Source organism: Lactuca serriola, chromosome 3, assembly GCF_051521515.1.
Source record: "Lactuca serriola cultivar US96UC23 chromosome 3, Lser_US96UC23_V15, whole genome shotgun sequence".
NCBI lineage: Eukaryota > Viridiplantae > Streptophyta > Magnoliopsida > Asterales > Asteraceae > Lactuca > Lactuca serriola.
This window is the reverse complement of record NC_136410.1, coordinates 91,105,053-91,121,727: the sequence shown is the minus strand read 5'-3', so window position 1 is coordinate 91,121,727 and position 16,675 is coordinate 91,105,053. Positions and strand designations below refer to the sequence as shown.

General features: G+C 30.9%; 3 protein-coding genes across 3 annotated transcripts; all 3 read left to right on the top strand.

The window, feature by feature from the left end:
• Window positions 1-509: 509 nt before the first annotated feature.
• Window positions 510-3,332, top strand: LOC145092853 (NAD(P)-binding Rossmann-fold superfamily protein). Its single transcript, XM_079030837.1, has 11 exons — window positions 510-828; window positions 995-1,035; window positions 1,145-1,262; window positions 1,353-1,500; window positions 1,578-1,790; window positions 1,922-2,056; window positions 2,128-2,262; window positions 2,354-2,569; window positions 2,656-2,780; window positions 2,872-2,929; window positions 3,065-3,332. Exons 1-11 carry the CDS (start codon window positions 731-733, stop codon window positions 3,182-3,184), a joined length of 1,407 nt encoding a protein of 468 aa, XP_078886963.1. The 5' UTR covers window positions 510-730; the 3' UTR covers window positions 3,185-3,332.
• Window positions 3,333-4,700: 1,368 nt separating this feature from the next.
• LOC145094573 (DNA-directed RNA polymerases II and V subunit 6B-like) lies at window positions 4,701-6,432 on the top strand. The gene is made up of 6 exons (XM_079032716.1): window positions 4,701-4,840; window positions 5,503-5,536; window positions 5,622-5,803; window positions 5,897-5,948; window positions 6,045-6,112; window positions 6,196-6,432. Exons 1-6 carry the CDS (start codon window positions 4,809-4,811, stop codon window positions 6,263-6,265), a joined length of 438 nt encoding a protein of 145 aa, XP_078888842.1. The 5' UTR covers window positions 4,701-4,808; the 3' UTR covers window positions 6,266-6,432.
• A 6,218-nt stretch (window positions 6,433-12,650) lies between these two features.
• LOC145092852 (single-stranded DNA endonuclease family protein) lies at window positions 12,651-16,469 on the top strand. Its single transcript, XM_079030836.1, has 14 exons — window positions 12,651-12,881; window positions 12,975-13,132; window positions 13,440-13,501; window positions 13,588-13,712; window positions 13,832-13,883; window positions 13,974-14,046; window positions 14,166-14,239; window positions 14,325-14,384; window positions 14,471-14,672; window positions 14,784-14,883; window positions 15,026-15,108; window positions 15,230-15,330; window positions 15,417-15,547; window positions 15,629-16,469. The coding sequence occupies exons 1-14, from the start codon at window positions 12,814-12,816 to the stop codon at window positions 16,302-16,304; spliced, it is 1,965 nt and encodes a 654-aa protein (XP_078886962.1). The 5' UTR covers window positions 12,651-12,813; the 3' UTR covers window positions 16,305-16,469.
• Window positions 16,470-16,675: the final 206 nt, after the last annotated feature.

Genomic DNA, 16,675 nt, shown 5'->3' with positions numbered 1-16,675 from the left:
TTTAAATTGGTTGGAATTTTTCGATCGTTACAATTAACTTCCCGAAAAGCCAATAAGTTAAAAAAGTGTTTGACAAACACTAATTTTACAAACAAAAAAAAAACTTTTTCAAAAAGTCATGAATTTATGGCTTTTCCAAAAAGTCAATAAACAAACAATCACAAACACACCCAAAAAGGGAATCATACATGTGCAAGGAACATGAATAGTCATTTTGATTTATAGTTTTTTCCAAAAGATGTTTTAAATGACTTTTCTTTCTTCTTGGCAAAAAGTCAATCTAAAATAATTTTTAGAATTGTCAAACACCTTTTTATAGACTTTTAGCTCTTTAAAAAAGCCAAAAGTCCAAAAAATCATTTTGAAACCAATCTCAAACACCCTGGGAAAGGGTTAAAGGTTAAAACGGCTGCAACATAGCACACAAGTTTGGATCAGGGACCAAATTTGCAAGAAACCACCCTTGTGGCTTGAAGTGTTAAGATGACCAAACATGTAATTTACTTCGAAATTTCTTTCTATTGAGCGGTATCGAACCCTAATCCCAAGTAGCTCTTCCGCTGGCTAACACGGTTACACCTACACCCGTACTCAATAGTCTACAAGAGCAGTTTGGGCTTCACTCAGATGCACAAATGTTGGACCCAAATCGGTGATCAGTTCAAAAACACCTTCCCACTTCCCCCGCACCATTCAAACCACTGCGAAAGAGAACAACAGCTGAGGAGAGATGCAGGAGAAAACCAAGTGTCTGGCTTTGATCGGTGCCGGTGCTCTTTTGGGCTCCATTACTGCCACCGTAGCCGTTCTCAAGCTTCTTCCCACCAGGTATTTCTACTATGTTACTTCGACACCACCTGAGCAATAATATCTTCAATGGTCACCCCTTTCCCTCTTATAATCAGCAAAAGATAAGGGTAGTAAAGTACTGAAATTTCACACCAAAACAGCCGAGAAACTTAGGTTTGATTACTATTATTATATTTTTTTGCAGAGAAGCTACGGTTAAACGCAGTAATTATGCCAATTCAAATGGTAATTTCATCTTCTTCTGCGTATTTGATCATGTGTCTCTACCAGCTAACAATCAATTGCCTTTATGTTCTTTCCACCTGCCGTTGACATTCCTACAATTGCTTCATAGGTAAATCAGTTTTTTCCGCTCCAGCTGCAGAAGGCCATGCTTCTCTAAAAGAGGAAACGTGTAAGATGGACCCTGTAGACCTTTTGAAAGACGACATAGTTTCTGAACAGCTCACCAGGTACTTTTACCCATGCTATCTTCAACATCTTTCTTCAAATCCCATCAATACGTGTATCAATAAACCCTAAACCCTAATTTTTTTCATTAGGAATATCCAATTCTTCGGTTTTGATGCCCAACAAAAAGTGACAACATCTTATGTTGTAGTCATTGGCCTTGGAGGTGTAGGGAGTCATGCTGCATCAATGCTTTTAAGATCAGGAGTTGGCAGACTCCTCCTTGTTGACTTTGACCAGGTATCTTATATCCTTTACCTATGTTCATAACTTCATATATTTATTTACCACTTGGATTTACTTTATCACATTACAAGGTTTCACTTTCATCTTTGAATCGACATGCGGTTGCTACAAGAAAAGATGTTGGCACCCCAAAAGCATTATGCCTTAAGAAACACTTTTCATCCATTTATCCAGAATGCCACATAGACGCAAAGGTCCTCTTATATGATGCTTCCTCAGAAGAAGAAATTCTCTCTGGTGACCCTGATTTTGTTTTGGATTGTATTGATAACATTGATACAAAGGTACATCAAGTCTTTTTGCTACAAAAAGTCAAAACTTATATGTATTTGATACATATGCATCATAACACATACATATATACTCAGCTTTTGTAGTTGAATCCATTAAAGATTTTTCTTAACATGTATGACAGGTGGCACTTCTTGCTGCGTGTGTACATAGAGGTTTAAAAGTTTTGTCTGCTACAGGAGCTGGAGCAAGAGCGGACCCCACAAGAATCCGTGTGGCTGATTTAAGAGAATCCACCAATGATCCACTTTCTAGATCAGTAATGTTTCTATTTTGTACAATTCTATATAATAAAATTGTTTGTGAATAAAACTTATATCTATTTTGTAGGTTAGACAACGTTTAAGGAGAGATCATGGGATTGAAGGTGGGATTCCTGTAGTTTTCTCTTTGGAAAAACCAAAAGCAAAATTGCTTCCCTTTAAAGGACCTAATGGAGATGAAGAAAATCCTTCAGATTATCAAGTGAGGATATTTATTTAGTTATTCACTAAATACTAAGTTTCTTTTTGTATGAATTTTACATTTAAATCTGGAAACATTTACATGAGATTAGGTGGTGCCTGGATTTAGGGTTCGAATAATTCCTGTTTTGGGAACAATTCCTGCAATTTTTGGACAAATAATGGCATCATATGTTCTAACAAAACTAGCAGAATTTCAAGTCCAAATGGAGCCCATTGTGAACTTTGACATGGATCATTACAGAGTGTTACATCAGCGCCTTATTGAGCATGAGGAGTTGAATTATGGCACATCTATTCAAGTTCAGGTATTACGTTTTTAGCCCTTATACTAATACTTTTTTACAAAACCAGTCCCCCACATCAAAAAACATTTTTTTACAATGTATTGAAGGTGGATGTTGAAGAAGTGATGTATGTTGTTAAAGAATTATGGCATGGAAGAAGTGCAAGAGATGAAACTAGAAAAGAAGTTGGGCGTGGAATGTGGCGTTCTGTTAATGAGTTGATGCTTGTGAGGTATGCTGAAGGGTATTTTGGACATTTTACAATTAGTAGAACACTTAAGTTACCTGTTTGCTCATTTTGAGTTGATTTTTCATTGTGGCAGATGGGACAAGTCAAAGCCAGCATCTGCATCGAATCTAATCCTTCTAAAATTTACTGAGGTTTTTGTTTAACGCTATTTTAACTTAATATAGTAATTATTTGTGAATATTTTTTAAAAGAAGACTAAAATGTAATTACTATTGTTTAAAAGTGGGAATCGAGCTAATTTATGTTTTTGTGTACTAAAAAATTAGGCGGATGAACATGAATCAACAACACTTGAAGATATAAAGGAGAATGAGCCAGAATTTTTCACAAGGGTAACATCCAGATTGAAACGAGCTGAATTGGACTATTATGAACAAATTATGTAGCAATAAATGACATTTATTTTTGTGATTTTGGTAGATGCCATTGTTGTATGGTTTATATGATAATGAATTTTTGAATGTAGTTTACCTTAGGGATGGATGTAAGGTTCTATATATTTTAACTTAATCAACAAAAAGGGACATAAAGTAATATGGTAACTCGCAAGCTATATATGTGTTTTTATTGACTTAATGCACGAAGAACAGCTTAATAAGCAAACCAACGAAAGGGAATTTCCACTGTTAAGTTTTAATTATTAAAAAAAATTATCCTTTCAATTATTTTTTTATAGGGAAATTTTATTTTTAATTTTTTTATTTATTTCAGTTTCGTCAATAAAAATCATTTATGTTTTATAATTTTTTCTATGTTGGCCAAATTGTATGCTATAGTAGGTTAAAGTGGTTGCTACTTGCTATACAAAATTGTCAAATTGAAACCTTGCCACTATATATTCCAATATTATTTGACAAATTTTTCTATCAATTTAACCTACTATAACATGTATGTCATAGCAAGTTAACGTAGTAGTCCGTATAAAAATTGTCAAATTTAAGTGATTTTCATATTTCATTGATGAAACTAAAATATAATTATTAAATCACATAAAAACAGCTATATTTGTGTATTTTGTCCTTTTTACTATTGCTCGGAGTAGGCAATATTTTTCTCAATTTGGATATTAGGTGAAAGCTATTAACCAGGGATTTTGTGCCCAACTTATACACGTTTTACAAAATAATGTATATGTATTTGTAGTTCTTTAGGACTGATTTACTGACCTTTTTTTAGAATGGAATTATTACAACGGGTTGACCATGGATTAAATGGATGGAATTCAAATTATGTTGTTATTTTGTGTAAGATTATACATTATCTAAATAGTTAGAGGCATATTTATACAATAATGCTTTTCAAATTTATGTAACAATGTAGTTCTTTTTGTTTTATTATAAAATCAAAATATACAACATTGTTATTGTAACAGGGAAACAATTACCTTGTGGTGTGACACCAACTAAGTGTTTGTTTATTGAACTATGTTTTTTTGCCAATTTGCAACAATATTTAACTTTTTACCAAATTATGCATTAATATTTTTATTTTTATTTTCAAATTTATGCAACTAACACAAATTATGTATTCGTGTTTAACCGGATTAAAAAGATATACTTGCATAATATTATATCTTTTTACCCTCCGATGAAATCTTGCTGATATTTTTGTATAAAAACGACGTTATTACATAAAGTTCAGAAGAATTTGGAATGTTATTAACACCCATCTTATTCTTATCTAAAGCTAGAAATTGACTTTATGGTGTTATATGGCATCTCTATTTTAAAGATTTGAACAAATAAGATCAGGAAAACATTCTATAGGTGAAGCATGGACGAAGTATGTAATTAGGAATACTTTAGGGACCTTTTGTTAACATATGGAGCAATAAAGGGTCTGTAATGTATATACTAACAACCACCTAGAAGCTTCCACAAGTATAAGTGGCAATCAGACGAGGGTTTTAGCACAAACCAGAAAGAAAGAAAAGAGGGAGAGTGAGCTAACAGGTGTGAAAAGGGCAATCATCGTTCGCTTGTTCTTCACGTTGAGTTTGAGCTTCTGAAAATGGCGGATGAAGATTATGAGATGGACGGAGCGTACGTTTATGCAGCCTTCTCTCCTTTTCAAATTCCATATAAGTTTATTCGTGTTTATGTTTTTTCGTTGGGCGTGTTTTTATGGCTGCATGTGGTTTCTTTTGTGTAATTCATATGTTTACTTTAAGATCTTCGAAATAACTTCACTTTTGCTTACGATTATAGTGAATTTGCTGTTATTATATTATTTTTTTGTTGATCAATTTGTTATCGGTATGTAACTCATCACATTCTCAATTCATGGTGATAGGGTTTGGATTCACCTAGTAGTTAATAATTACTTTTGCTCCAATTGATTGAATTTTTTAAACACTGCAAATCTCCTACAAGATGCATGTGGTAATGGTGTTGAGGCATCGAATCTGTGTATAGAGCTTTAACACAAACACCATGCCAAATCGGAGATGAGTTTGGAACTCAAATCACTCTTCATTGTACTAAAAACCTGAAATCCCATTGGTGTTTCCTTGTATTGAAGTAGTTTAAGATGTAATAATGATATAAAATTGGGCAATAGCTGTATAGCACATATTATCAGCAGATGATGTCCAGTTATTAAACGATCATAACAAATGGGAGACCCAATTTATGAATTGTTGTTCAATGAAGTATCTATCGATTAATATACCATTTGACACATGAACTTCTTGTTTTTTTTGTAGATATGATGATGAGCCATTGGAACCTGAGCCTGAAGTAAGAAAAACTGTTAATAGTCTTACTCAGTGTCCTACATTGATACCCATGAAATAAGTTGAAATTTTTGATGGATAAATGGCAGGAAGGAGCAGAAGAAGAAGATGGTGAAGGAGAGAATAAAGACGATGAATTGCCAGATCCTCTTTTAGCTGAAAATGAAGACAAAGAAGATCAAGAACAAGTTGATCGACCTCGCAAAACATCAAAATATATGACAAAGTATGAAAGAGCAAGAATCTTGGGAACACGTGCTCTTCAAATCAGGTTTCCCTTTCTTTTCACCTTCTCCTTTTCTTCCTTTTTATAGTTTGTTGATTTGCAGAGTTATTATGTAAAGCATTGATTTTGTTTGAACAGCATGAATGCTCCTGTAATGGTTGAATTGGAGGGTGAGACTGACCCCCTTGAGGTGTGCATTTCTTGATGGATTTTCTTTTTTCTTTTGTGTAGAAATCTTGTTGTTTTGTTAGATTAATTGATACTTATGTTTTTGTATGTGTGTTAGATAGCAATGAAGGAGCTTCGTGAAAAAAAGATACCTTTCACCATTCGTAGACACCTGCCAGATGGAAGGTAATGCTTTGTGTGTGTGTGTGTGTGTTTTGTCATTCGAAACAGAAGGACTAATGAGTTTGATTGTGATAATTTTGTTGTAGTTATGAAGAGTGGGGAGTGGATGAGTTGATTGTGGAAGATTCTTGGAAGAGACAAGTTGGTGGTGACTAAAATTTCTTTATGCAGTCAACTTAGTCAGAAATCTAGCAAGTATTTGTCTATATATGTTTTTGTGGTTGTGAAGATGTTGGAGAAGTAAAGCTTTTGTTGCTTGTCATATGGACTTGGATTAATGGTAGTAATCTATGAATGTTGGTGATGTAACAGATTGTTTTGTATCTCTTATACTGTGTTTGGTTTGCATTGGACTAGAGCTGGAACTAATGTGAACATGACAAAATTGCAAATTTTTGTCCCATTAAAAAATATGAGGACAAGGTGAGACAGAATCACAATATTTTGTCCTATCCAATTCTTGTGTATCAAGTATCCAAAAAAATGTTCAAAAGATGTGCTGCAATTTGTTTAATATAAAATCTTAGAGGTTTTTTATGAGCAAAAGTTTAGTTTTCAAATGAGTTACGCAAAGATAGTTAAAGTAAGTTTAATTATTGGTTTTATCGGTTAATCAAATGTCGTTTTTAGTGGAATGTTGATTTCGTAATATTCATAATGCTAAGGTTGTCTACACAATTAGATTCAGGAATGATCTTTGAATGTCAAAATAGGTACGATGAAGTTGATAGAATGCGTTTGACTAAGCATGATAATTTCATAGAATGATGACGAATAAATGATGTTTGTGAACGAATGAACATTATATTATGCTATCTAGATATTTAATTTTGTTTCCGAGTATTTGTCTATATATAAATTTATTTGTTTGTATAATAAATTTGTGTTTTTTATATGGAATGCACATCCAGTGTTTGCTATATATTCTTTTGTGTACGCTTAAAGATCTCTTTCTCTTTTTATATTATATCTTTTTGGTATTTTTGGTAATTGCTATCCTAACCATCAATTTTTCAATATTGTGACATCATCGAGATTAGAACAAATGATTATGTATTAGGTGTGAAGACCGTGTATATATATATATATATATATATATATATATATATATATATATATATATATATATATATATATATATATGATATTTAATACTTGACATATATAAGTATGACTTTAATTTTAAAAATTGAAACAAATCAAAAACTGATAAGTGGATAATATTTATTTTAAAAATACTACAAAATGACAAGTGTCAAAATTTATGAAAAATTGACATGTGGCAAAAAAAACTTTCATTTATTAAGAAGGAGGATATCTACGTATTTGTATGAAAATATAGAAAATTAGTATACTTAATTGGGGCGAAGTTTGCTAAAAAGGAAAAGGATGAAGGGCCAAAGTGAAAGATTTGGAAGAAGCTAGAAGACCGGAATTTAGGAGTTAGGACGATCTGGTTTGGAGACGAAGTTTGCTAAGCGTGGAATTGTTGTCGGAAACCGGGGGAATTTCTTTAAGACAAATTACCTATTTGACAAAGTTGCGATATAATTTTTATCAGAAAATATATGATTTTTTTTAACACAAATTAAAATTAGATGTTTAGACGGAGAAAATAACAAAATATAGTATTTTTTATGTTATTAGGCCCAAATATAATAAATTAATACCTTACAAGGATATTTCTAACTAAAAAATGTACCAAGGAAAATATGTGTATTATAGGAATACATCATTGAATAATAATAATAAATAAACAAACTATAATGGTGGTGGTGGTGGTTGTCGTCACCAGGTCTCTATAAGAGACAACGGTACAGTTGTTGTCTTTCATTTCTGACGAATGACAAGACCTCTCTATGCTCCTAGTCCTACGTGTCATCGTAGAAGAAGCTTAGAAAAACAAAATGAGAATAGGTAATCCACCACCCCCTTATCCTTTGTTTATCCTCTCTCCCCCATGATTTGACATTTGACACACACACACACACACACATATATATATATATATATATATATATATATATATAATAAATATTATTATAAATAAAAAAAATTATAAATAATTAATCAACGTTGCAATTAAATTGTCAAACAATAATAATAATTATTATACGTATTTAATCGTTAAAACTAGATCGATAATAATGATTATAAATATTTAGTCGTTCAATATACGGGATGACCCGTTCAGCTATAGTTAAAAATTTTCAAGTTTTAGAAAATAATAAACTATTATATACAAAAATAAATTTATAAAAACCTTCAAATAAATACAACAAATTAATAGGGATATATAAAATATAAGTTATTTTTGTAGAACTAAAAATTGAAATAGTTAAAACGGTAAATATTTAAAAAAGACATTTAATATATATATATATATATATATATATATATATATATATATATATATATATATATAAGAGAATAAAAAATAATTTTGATTTGACATAAAGTAAAAAGGAGAGAGAGAAAAAGAGAGGGGGAGGGGGGTGATTTAAAAGACCCCAAACAAAATTGTTTTTTAGTGTTTTTTTTGTTGGTATGAATAATTTTGGAACTAATAAACTATGTTTAAAATCACTTTTGACAAACATGGTTTGATTTTATTTGGTTATTGATATTTTTTAAAAGATTCTAGGTCAATATGTTTGTAAATAATATGTTAAAAGAGATAATATGTTAGGGTTTTTTTGTTGGTGTGAACAATTTTAGAACTAATAAACTATGTTTAATGTCACTTTCGACAAACATGGTTTGATTTATTTTGGTCATTGATATTTTTTAAAACATTCTAGGTTACTATGTTTGTAAATAATATGTTAAAAGAGATAATATGTTTTTTTTACTTGTTTATCGGTAAACTTCAATGTTTATTTAATATTAACTCGTGGGTGGGCCCGTGGAGAACCACGAGTCATCTTTGTGGCAATGAGATACGTTTTGTTTTATTCACAAATGATGACGATGATAAAAAGATGACAAACGAAGCCCAAAACAGAAGCACAAATCGATAGACGGAAATGGGACAAAATGAAGGTAAAAAATGGTCAAAGGGACTGAAAGTGAAAAATATTAAAACACATGTGGCCAATTTATAAAATATAAATAGTAAGACAAAAAAAGGGACAAAAAGAAGGCCAAATTGTAAAAGGGACTTAAAATGACAAATATTAATAAACCTGTGGTCAATCTCTAATTACAACATACCAGGGATTAAAATTGTCAAACTTAAGAAAATATTATGGCAAATGTTGAAACATACAAAAGAATGGAACTTCAAGTGACAAATATTAAAAGACATGGGCCAATCTCTAATTACAATATGTCAGAGACTAAATTGTCAAATTATACAGAGTATTGTGGCAAAATCTTAAAACATATAAAATATGGACTAAAATTGTCAAATTATAAAAAGTATGGTTGTAAAATCATAAAACATACAAAATATACTATTACCAGTGACTATGTCTGTTAATATAGTATAATAATAGTAATATGCAAAAATATCGAACTCATGCTCCATATGGATTTATATATTAAGTTTGAACAATATTAAAAAAATTAATAAATATGAAATCTTCTTCCAATATCTAAGAGTGTTGCTTGATAGTTGTTTACCGAGTCAAATTTGATTGAGCTTGATTGAGTCAACACATTCTCTTATCAGACCCAAACTTTTATAAGACCCAATAAGAAACACATCAAACAACCCCGAATTAAAGTAGACATTTGGCATGAACTCATATGGATGTTAATGGCATTGGGTTTATTAATGTCGGCCTAAACAAAGGATGTTGCAGCCATTGAGAAGGTGGGTTCAATTTTTTTTTATTCAATATTTTTTATCGCAAGTATACATTTGATGTTTTCTCTTGAAAGTATGTCTTTACCAAGTTCATTTGTTTGGTTTGATTTCAAGGTTCTTCGTCTTCAACTTCATCTGTTGGGTTTTGCAAGAACATCTGCCTTCTCAGTGACGCTTCTTGGATGTGTGTAGCACAACTCCTTTTCTTCAAATTCTTTCAAGAAACCATTAGATAAAATTGTATCCACTAAAGTAATCACCATTGAAGGGGTCTCTCATAAGCATATAGTTTTTAAACAAAACCCTAGATGGTCTAATTAATGTTCATGGTGAAGATCTATCCAACACAACCATACAAACATATGTTTTTATAATTTCAATGTAGAAGAGTGTAATTTTGACTTTAAACAATCATTGAATTATCGAAAAACAACTTTTGTTATGACAAAACAAATGGATTTTTCTTATTGGTATATTTCTGAACAACGCAAATACAATTAAACATAGACACCTAAATCAATCTCAAGTGGCAAAAACGTCATTTTCCAAATCGTTTTTGAAAATCCGTTTACATACTGTTTAGATATATGTATGCCAAAACCAGATTTAAAAAGCAATCTTGGCCAATACCTAATTGTTTGTTTATGTGACAAACCGAACCGATCATCCATTCATATATTAAGAATCTGATGAACCCCTTTAGTTCCAATTTGTTTGTTTTATAACTATTAAGTAATTTGCAAAAATGACCACACCTGGAACTCGTATATTTTTTAAAGATAAAAAATGATGATGTAATGAGGCCTTGCTAAATAGCATATGCTCAACTCGCGAACAGTTTAGCCGACAAAAGTTCTATATTTGTTTTTCCAGAAGAACATAGTCGTTAACTTTTTCAAGGTTGCTAAACCATCACGATGTATTTTTTAAGCTCGCTAAACCATTGTGATTGCTTTTTTTTTTTTTTTGCAAACATTCATTTTCACCATTTTTTTATATAAAGTGAATGGTTGTTTTGTAAACTAAAAAAGAAAGATTATTATTATTATCAACCGAATGACCAAAGAGTTAAACTAAAATATGAAAGTGAATATGTGCCTTCTTGTTCATGTTTTAAAGGTAGCAGGAGTAGCTTGTGATGGAGATAATTGGGTTCGAGGTACGAGGGTACCTCCAAGTGATTGTCCATCAAAGAGTGGTACCGTTCATTTGTTTCATTTAACGGGTTCCTTAACACACACACATACTCCTTTTTTTTTTCTCTCTCTCTCTCTCAAGACTTGTATCATATGCCATTTTATTTGTTTTTAATTGAGTGAGTTGGGAAAAATGTTATTTTCATGTGTTTTGGGTTGGTAAAAATGAAAGAAATAGGAGAAAGAAAGTTGATGTGGAGCTATGTGAGAATAAGTTTAGAGGATTGAGGCTTAGACTACTCTCATTCACAACCAAAACCAACCCATATATCCATTAAAAAAATTAATTTATTTCTCTTCCACTATACAATGTAACTACACCCAACTTTTCACACTTATTAACAACCAAATTCAAACCAAATTTTTATTAAATAAATATACTTTGAAATTATTTTTATTTTACTAAAATTTATTAGACAAAATAAAAATAATTATTCATTTTGAAACAAATAAATTATTTATTGTAAATATAAAATTAAATAAAAATATTTTATATTCATAGTATGGATACGAATTATACATTGAAAAAAATACAAATTCAAAAGAGATTAGAAATAGAGAATCATTGAAGTATATCAATATTATATTTTATTTATAGAGATTTTCTTTTATGAATTCACACATATATATATATATATATATATATATATATATATATATATATATATATATATATATATATATATATATATATATATATATATATATATATATATATAAAGACTCCTAAAACTACTTCTATTGATGACAATTTAATTAGTTGGTTTGACAAAAAAATAGTAAAAAAGAAACAAAAAATCAAATAAACCCAACGTGGGAGTTACTTTGATGCATGTCCATATATATATATATATATATATATATATATATATATATATATATATATATATATAGAGAGAGAGAGAGAGAGAGAGAGAGAGGAAAGAAAAGGGAAGTCAGGACTTGCGAGTCCTTATTTCTGATATTGGAAAGGGTTAATTATGAAAAAGGAATCATATTTTTCTAAAAGTCTGGTTTAACTATTAATTTTTAACGAGTTTTAAAAAACCCATCAAATTTTGGTAAAAAATTCCAACATTGCCATTGTTACCTATTAGATCTGATTTGAATTACGAAATAAATACTATATTTTTTCAAAAATTATGTTTAACTAACAATTTATGGCTGGTTTTTTTAACACAAAATGATAATGATGAGTTTTTTTTACCAAAAATGCATGTCATAATGGTTGCGATCCAACATTTATCAAAAAAAGAGAAATCAAATCTCCTATTTTGTCCTCTTATCATCTTTCATTATCACAAATGGTATATTTAATAAAATTAATAAATTTTTATTACATTTATAATCATTTAAAAATAAAAAAAATATGATTGAAAATAAAAAAATAAAATGATATTTCTGTTTGAGTTATTAACCCTACTGGAAAAACAATAAAATGACTTTCCCAACGGTAATAAATATCTAAAAATACTTAAATGGGTAAGTTGATAAAACAATAAACATAATATTAAGATAGTGTATATTGTGGGATAATAATTTGAAATATCTAAAATCTATTGTAAAAGATTCAATCTTTCTTTTTCAAATCTAACGTTCTTCTCTCCGATTCCGAAAAGACGACGATGGAGTTTGAGCACTGAGTAGCACCAAGAACAACAAGCAATGTCGCCTTAGTTCACAATCGCAGAGAAGAAATGGGAGTTAAAGGATTATGGGATATTCTAGATTCTTGCAAGAAAACCCTTCCTCTTCACCATCTCCAGTAACTTCTCTCTCGCTAATTTCTCCAAATCCCTTTTCAATTTAATAAATCGACAACTCTAATTTCGTTTCCTTTTTATGCAATCGAGTGCAGAAACAAGAGAATCTGCGTAGATCTATCATGTTGGATGGTTCAACTCAACAAAGTAAACCAATCACACTGTGCCATGAAAGATAAGCTTTATCTCAAGGGTTTATTTCATCGCATTAGGGCTCTCATTGCGTTAAATTGCAGCCTCATCTTCGTCACAGGTATCATGCCCTAATTCTATTTCGATGCTAGTTTTAATGCCCAATTCAAATCAAATGGATATTAGCGAATTTCTGAAAAATATCTGTAAATGGGAGCTCCTCTTTAGATCGAACCTATACAATAATTGATAGTTTTCACAAATCGTATTCTTGCTGTTAATTATATATATTTTTGGTACTTTCTTTTGAGATAAATGCAAAAATAGCAACTTGCTTTCATTAATTTGTGTATGTTGACATTGAAATGCTGTAATTGGGTAGATTTTTCTTGGATTGTTTATTTAAATGAGTTTATGGTAATGCACAGATGGATCAATTCCAGGCATCAAAGTAACTACATATAGAAGGCGTTTACATTTGGACAATGAGGTGGGAATTTCTTTCTCTATAATAACTTAATAATATATGATTTAAATGTTGGATTATTAATTTAATTTTATTTTTTTGTATAATAGGGTCGTGACGAATCTTATTTAAACAAAATTATTCCACTTCAAAGGAACATGGGCTCTGAATTCTCTTGTATGATAAAAGAGGCCAAGATTCTTGCCTCTGCATTAGGTGTTCCATGTTTAGATGGGTAAGAGTTACACCCTCTTTCTTTTTATTTTTCCCATTATTATAAAGTGAAACAAAGTTTTAAAATAAAAATAAAATAAATGCAATTAATTAAATTTATTCTACTTTCTTGCTACACAGAATCGAGGAAGGTGAAGCTCAGTGTGCATTATTGGACTCAGAGTCATTATGTGTAAGCAAAATTTATCTATTATCATCTTAAAAACTCATAAAAAACCATCATTTTGTCATAAAAATGTATAATTTTTTTATGAATTTTCAGGATGGATGTTTCTCTTTAGACTCTGATATCTTTCTCTTTGGAGCAAGAACAGTTTACAGAGATATATGCCTTGGTTAGAGAATGGAATACATATATATATATATATATTTTTTAATTATCATATAAATAGGCGTTTTTTTTTTTTTTTTTTTTTTTTTTCACTATAGTGCTAATTTGCTTATGTTATTGTAGGGGAAGGTGGATATGTTGTTTGTTATGAAATGGATGACATTGAGAGAAAACTTGGATTAGGAAGAAACTCATTGGTGAGTTGAGTTATGTTACATTTTTGTAAATAATATTTAAAAAATATTTAAAAACTTATAGTTTTATATATTGAATATATTTCAGATCGCTTTAGCTGTCCTCCTTGGTTGTGATTATGGTCCGGGTGTCCCTAGGCTTGGTTCAGTAAGTTTGAACTAACCCTATATGGTTTATTTGCTAATTGTTTTTTATTTGAATATTTGTTAATATTTATTTGGAATAATATACAGGAAATGGCATGCAAGATTGTGAAATCTTTTAATGAATCTGAAGTTCTTCAAAGAATTGCAACAGAAGATTTGTCGGTTTTAAAAAAGGCAAATTGTTCCAAGAAAAGAAATCAAACACTTGGGTACAACAACAAAGAGAACATTCCACCAAATGCAAATAGATGTAACAATAATAAAGAGAACATGAACATCCCCCCAAATGGTAAACAAGTTATCTATCTATTTATGTGATTCATTTGATTTATTTTCATAAATGGATTATATTTTTCATCCAAGATAATTGAATGGTCTTTTTTTATGTGTTATTTTGTAGGAAATAAAAATGATTTACCAAGGAATTATAAGTTTCTGCAAGTTATGGATGCATATCTCACCCCACAATGCCACTCTGCTGACTCTCAAACTGTTCAAAGGTAGGTTTACTAGTTTAATAGGTCAAAATAATCAGATTTAAATAAACATGATGTAAGAAAATTGATTATTGAGATAATTAGATAAATATTAAATGACCTATATATTCATAGTTTTATCCAACTGAATATTTTTTTGTTGTAGGGTTCTTGGTATGCATTCATTTCAAAGAACCATGCTTCACCAGACATGTGCTCGATTTTTCCAATGGCCTCCAGAGAAAACAGGTCAGTTTTGTCTTTTCACAAACTTTGACTTAATAAGGACATGACTTAATGCACTTTCCTCTTCCTTTCTTCCATATAAAGTCTAATGATGGGGTTGTGTTGAATATGTGTTGTACTTCAGATGAATATATTCTTCCAAAGATCGCTGAAAGAGATCTTAGACGATTTGCAAACTTACGTCACACTTCTTCTCATTTGGGAGTTGAGCTTCCTTTAGACAAGGTATCTAGTTTGAATTGTAATCATAAACCGATGATTATGACTTATGAACTTATGATCGAACCAATCCAATCAAATCATGTGTGTAGATGCCAGTGAAGTGTCCGGTTTCTGGAATAATTAAGCGAAGGAAAGCTCAGGGAAAAGAATGTTTTGAGGTTTCATGGGAAGAAGTTGATGGACTTAGCAGCTCTATCGTCCCAGCTGAACTCATGGAACGGTAATACCTAATAACCATAATCCTAATCTCAATTTCAACTACTGAATATGAATCTGAATCTTCGAAATTTTCGCTGTTTAGTGCGTGTCCGGAGAAGATAATGGAGTTTGAAGAAAGAATAGCGGAAAAGAAGAAGCCAAAACCACGAAATCCACGACCTAATAAGAAATATGTAAACGAAATTGATGCCAAGCTCCAACAACTGATGCTCGAAATCGAAGGTGCAGCTTCCTCCGATCAAAACTATCGGCTACTCGATGAACCACTTAGCAACACGAGATCAGAGGGAGGAAAAAGGACTGAAAGTGATCAAAATAACGAAAACACCAGTTTCCGTTACCAATTACTTGATGAACCACTTATCGAAGTGAGAATGAGAGAAAGTAAAAAGGATGAGAAAACCATGTACCGTTTACTCGATGAAGCACTGATCAACACGAGATCAAACAGCCGGGAAGGGAAATTGAAATTGACGGAAAACACTACTACAACGAGTTGTGGCGCGGCGGAGACGGAGGTGGTGAACCTGTCGACGCCTTTGGTTGATAAGAAATCGAAGGGGAAAGATGAAACGGAAATGGAGATCATTGATTTGTTGAGTCCGTTATCTGTTGTTTGCTCGAGGAAGCATGGAGGAGGAGGAGGAGGAGGTGTTGATGTGGTTGAGTTGAGTGAGTCGGAAACGGAGGTATCGCCGGAGCATGCGAGGAAGGCGAGAGAGCTTAGATTATTTGTCGCTAGCATAAGGAACGACTGACGACCTCTCCTGAATCCTGAATCTTGATATTCATTTTATAGTTTTCGTTAGAATGTTGTATTAATGTAACATTATGTTTATTCGATTCGGTGTGGATATTAAAAGATATCCGAGTTTCAAAGAATTTTATATGAAATTATGCAAAATTTCAGATATTAGAGGTTTTATGTTTGTTCTTTTTATTGAATGGTGATACTAATGTGTGTAATTTTTTATGATGGCACTTAATGGAGGTATATGTATATAAAAGTTTGTTTGTTTGTTTATTTATTTATTTATTTTTTTGTTTTTTTTGTTTTTTTTTTGTTTTTTTTTTCAAGTATATAATGAATAAGTATTGGTACAAATTATGTAACTTCTAATCTTCAATA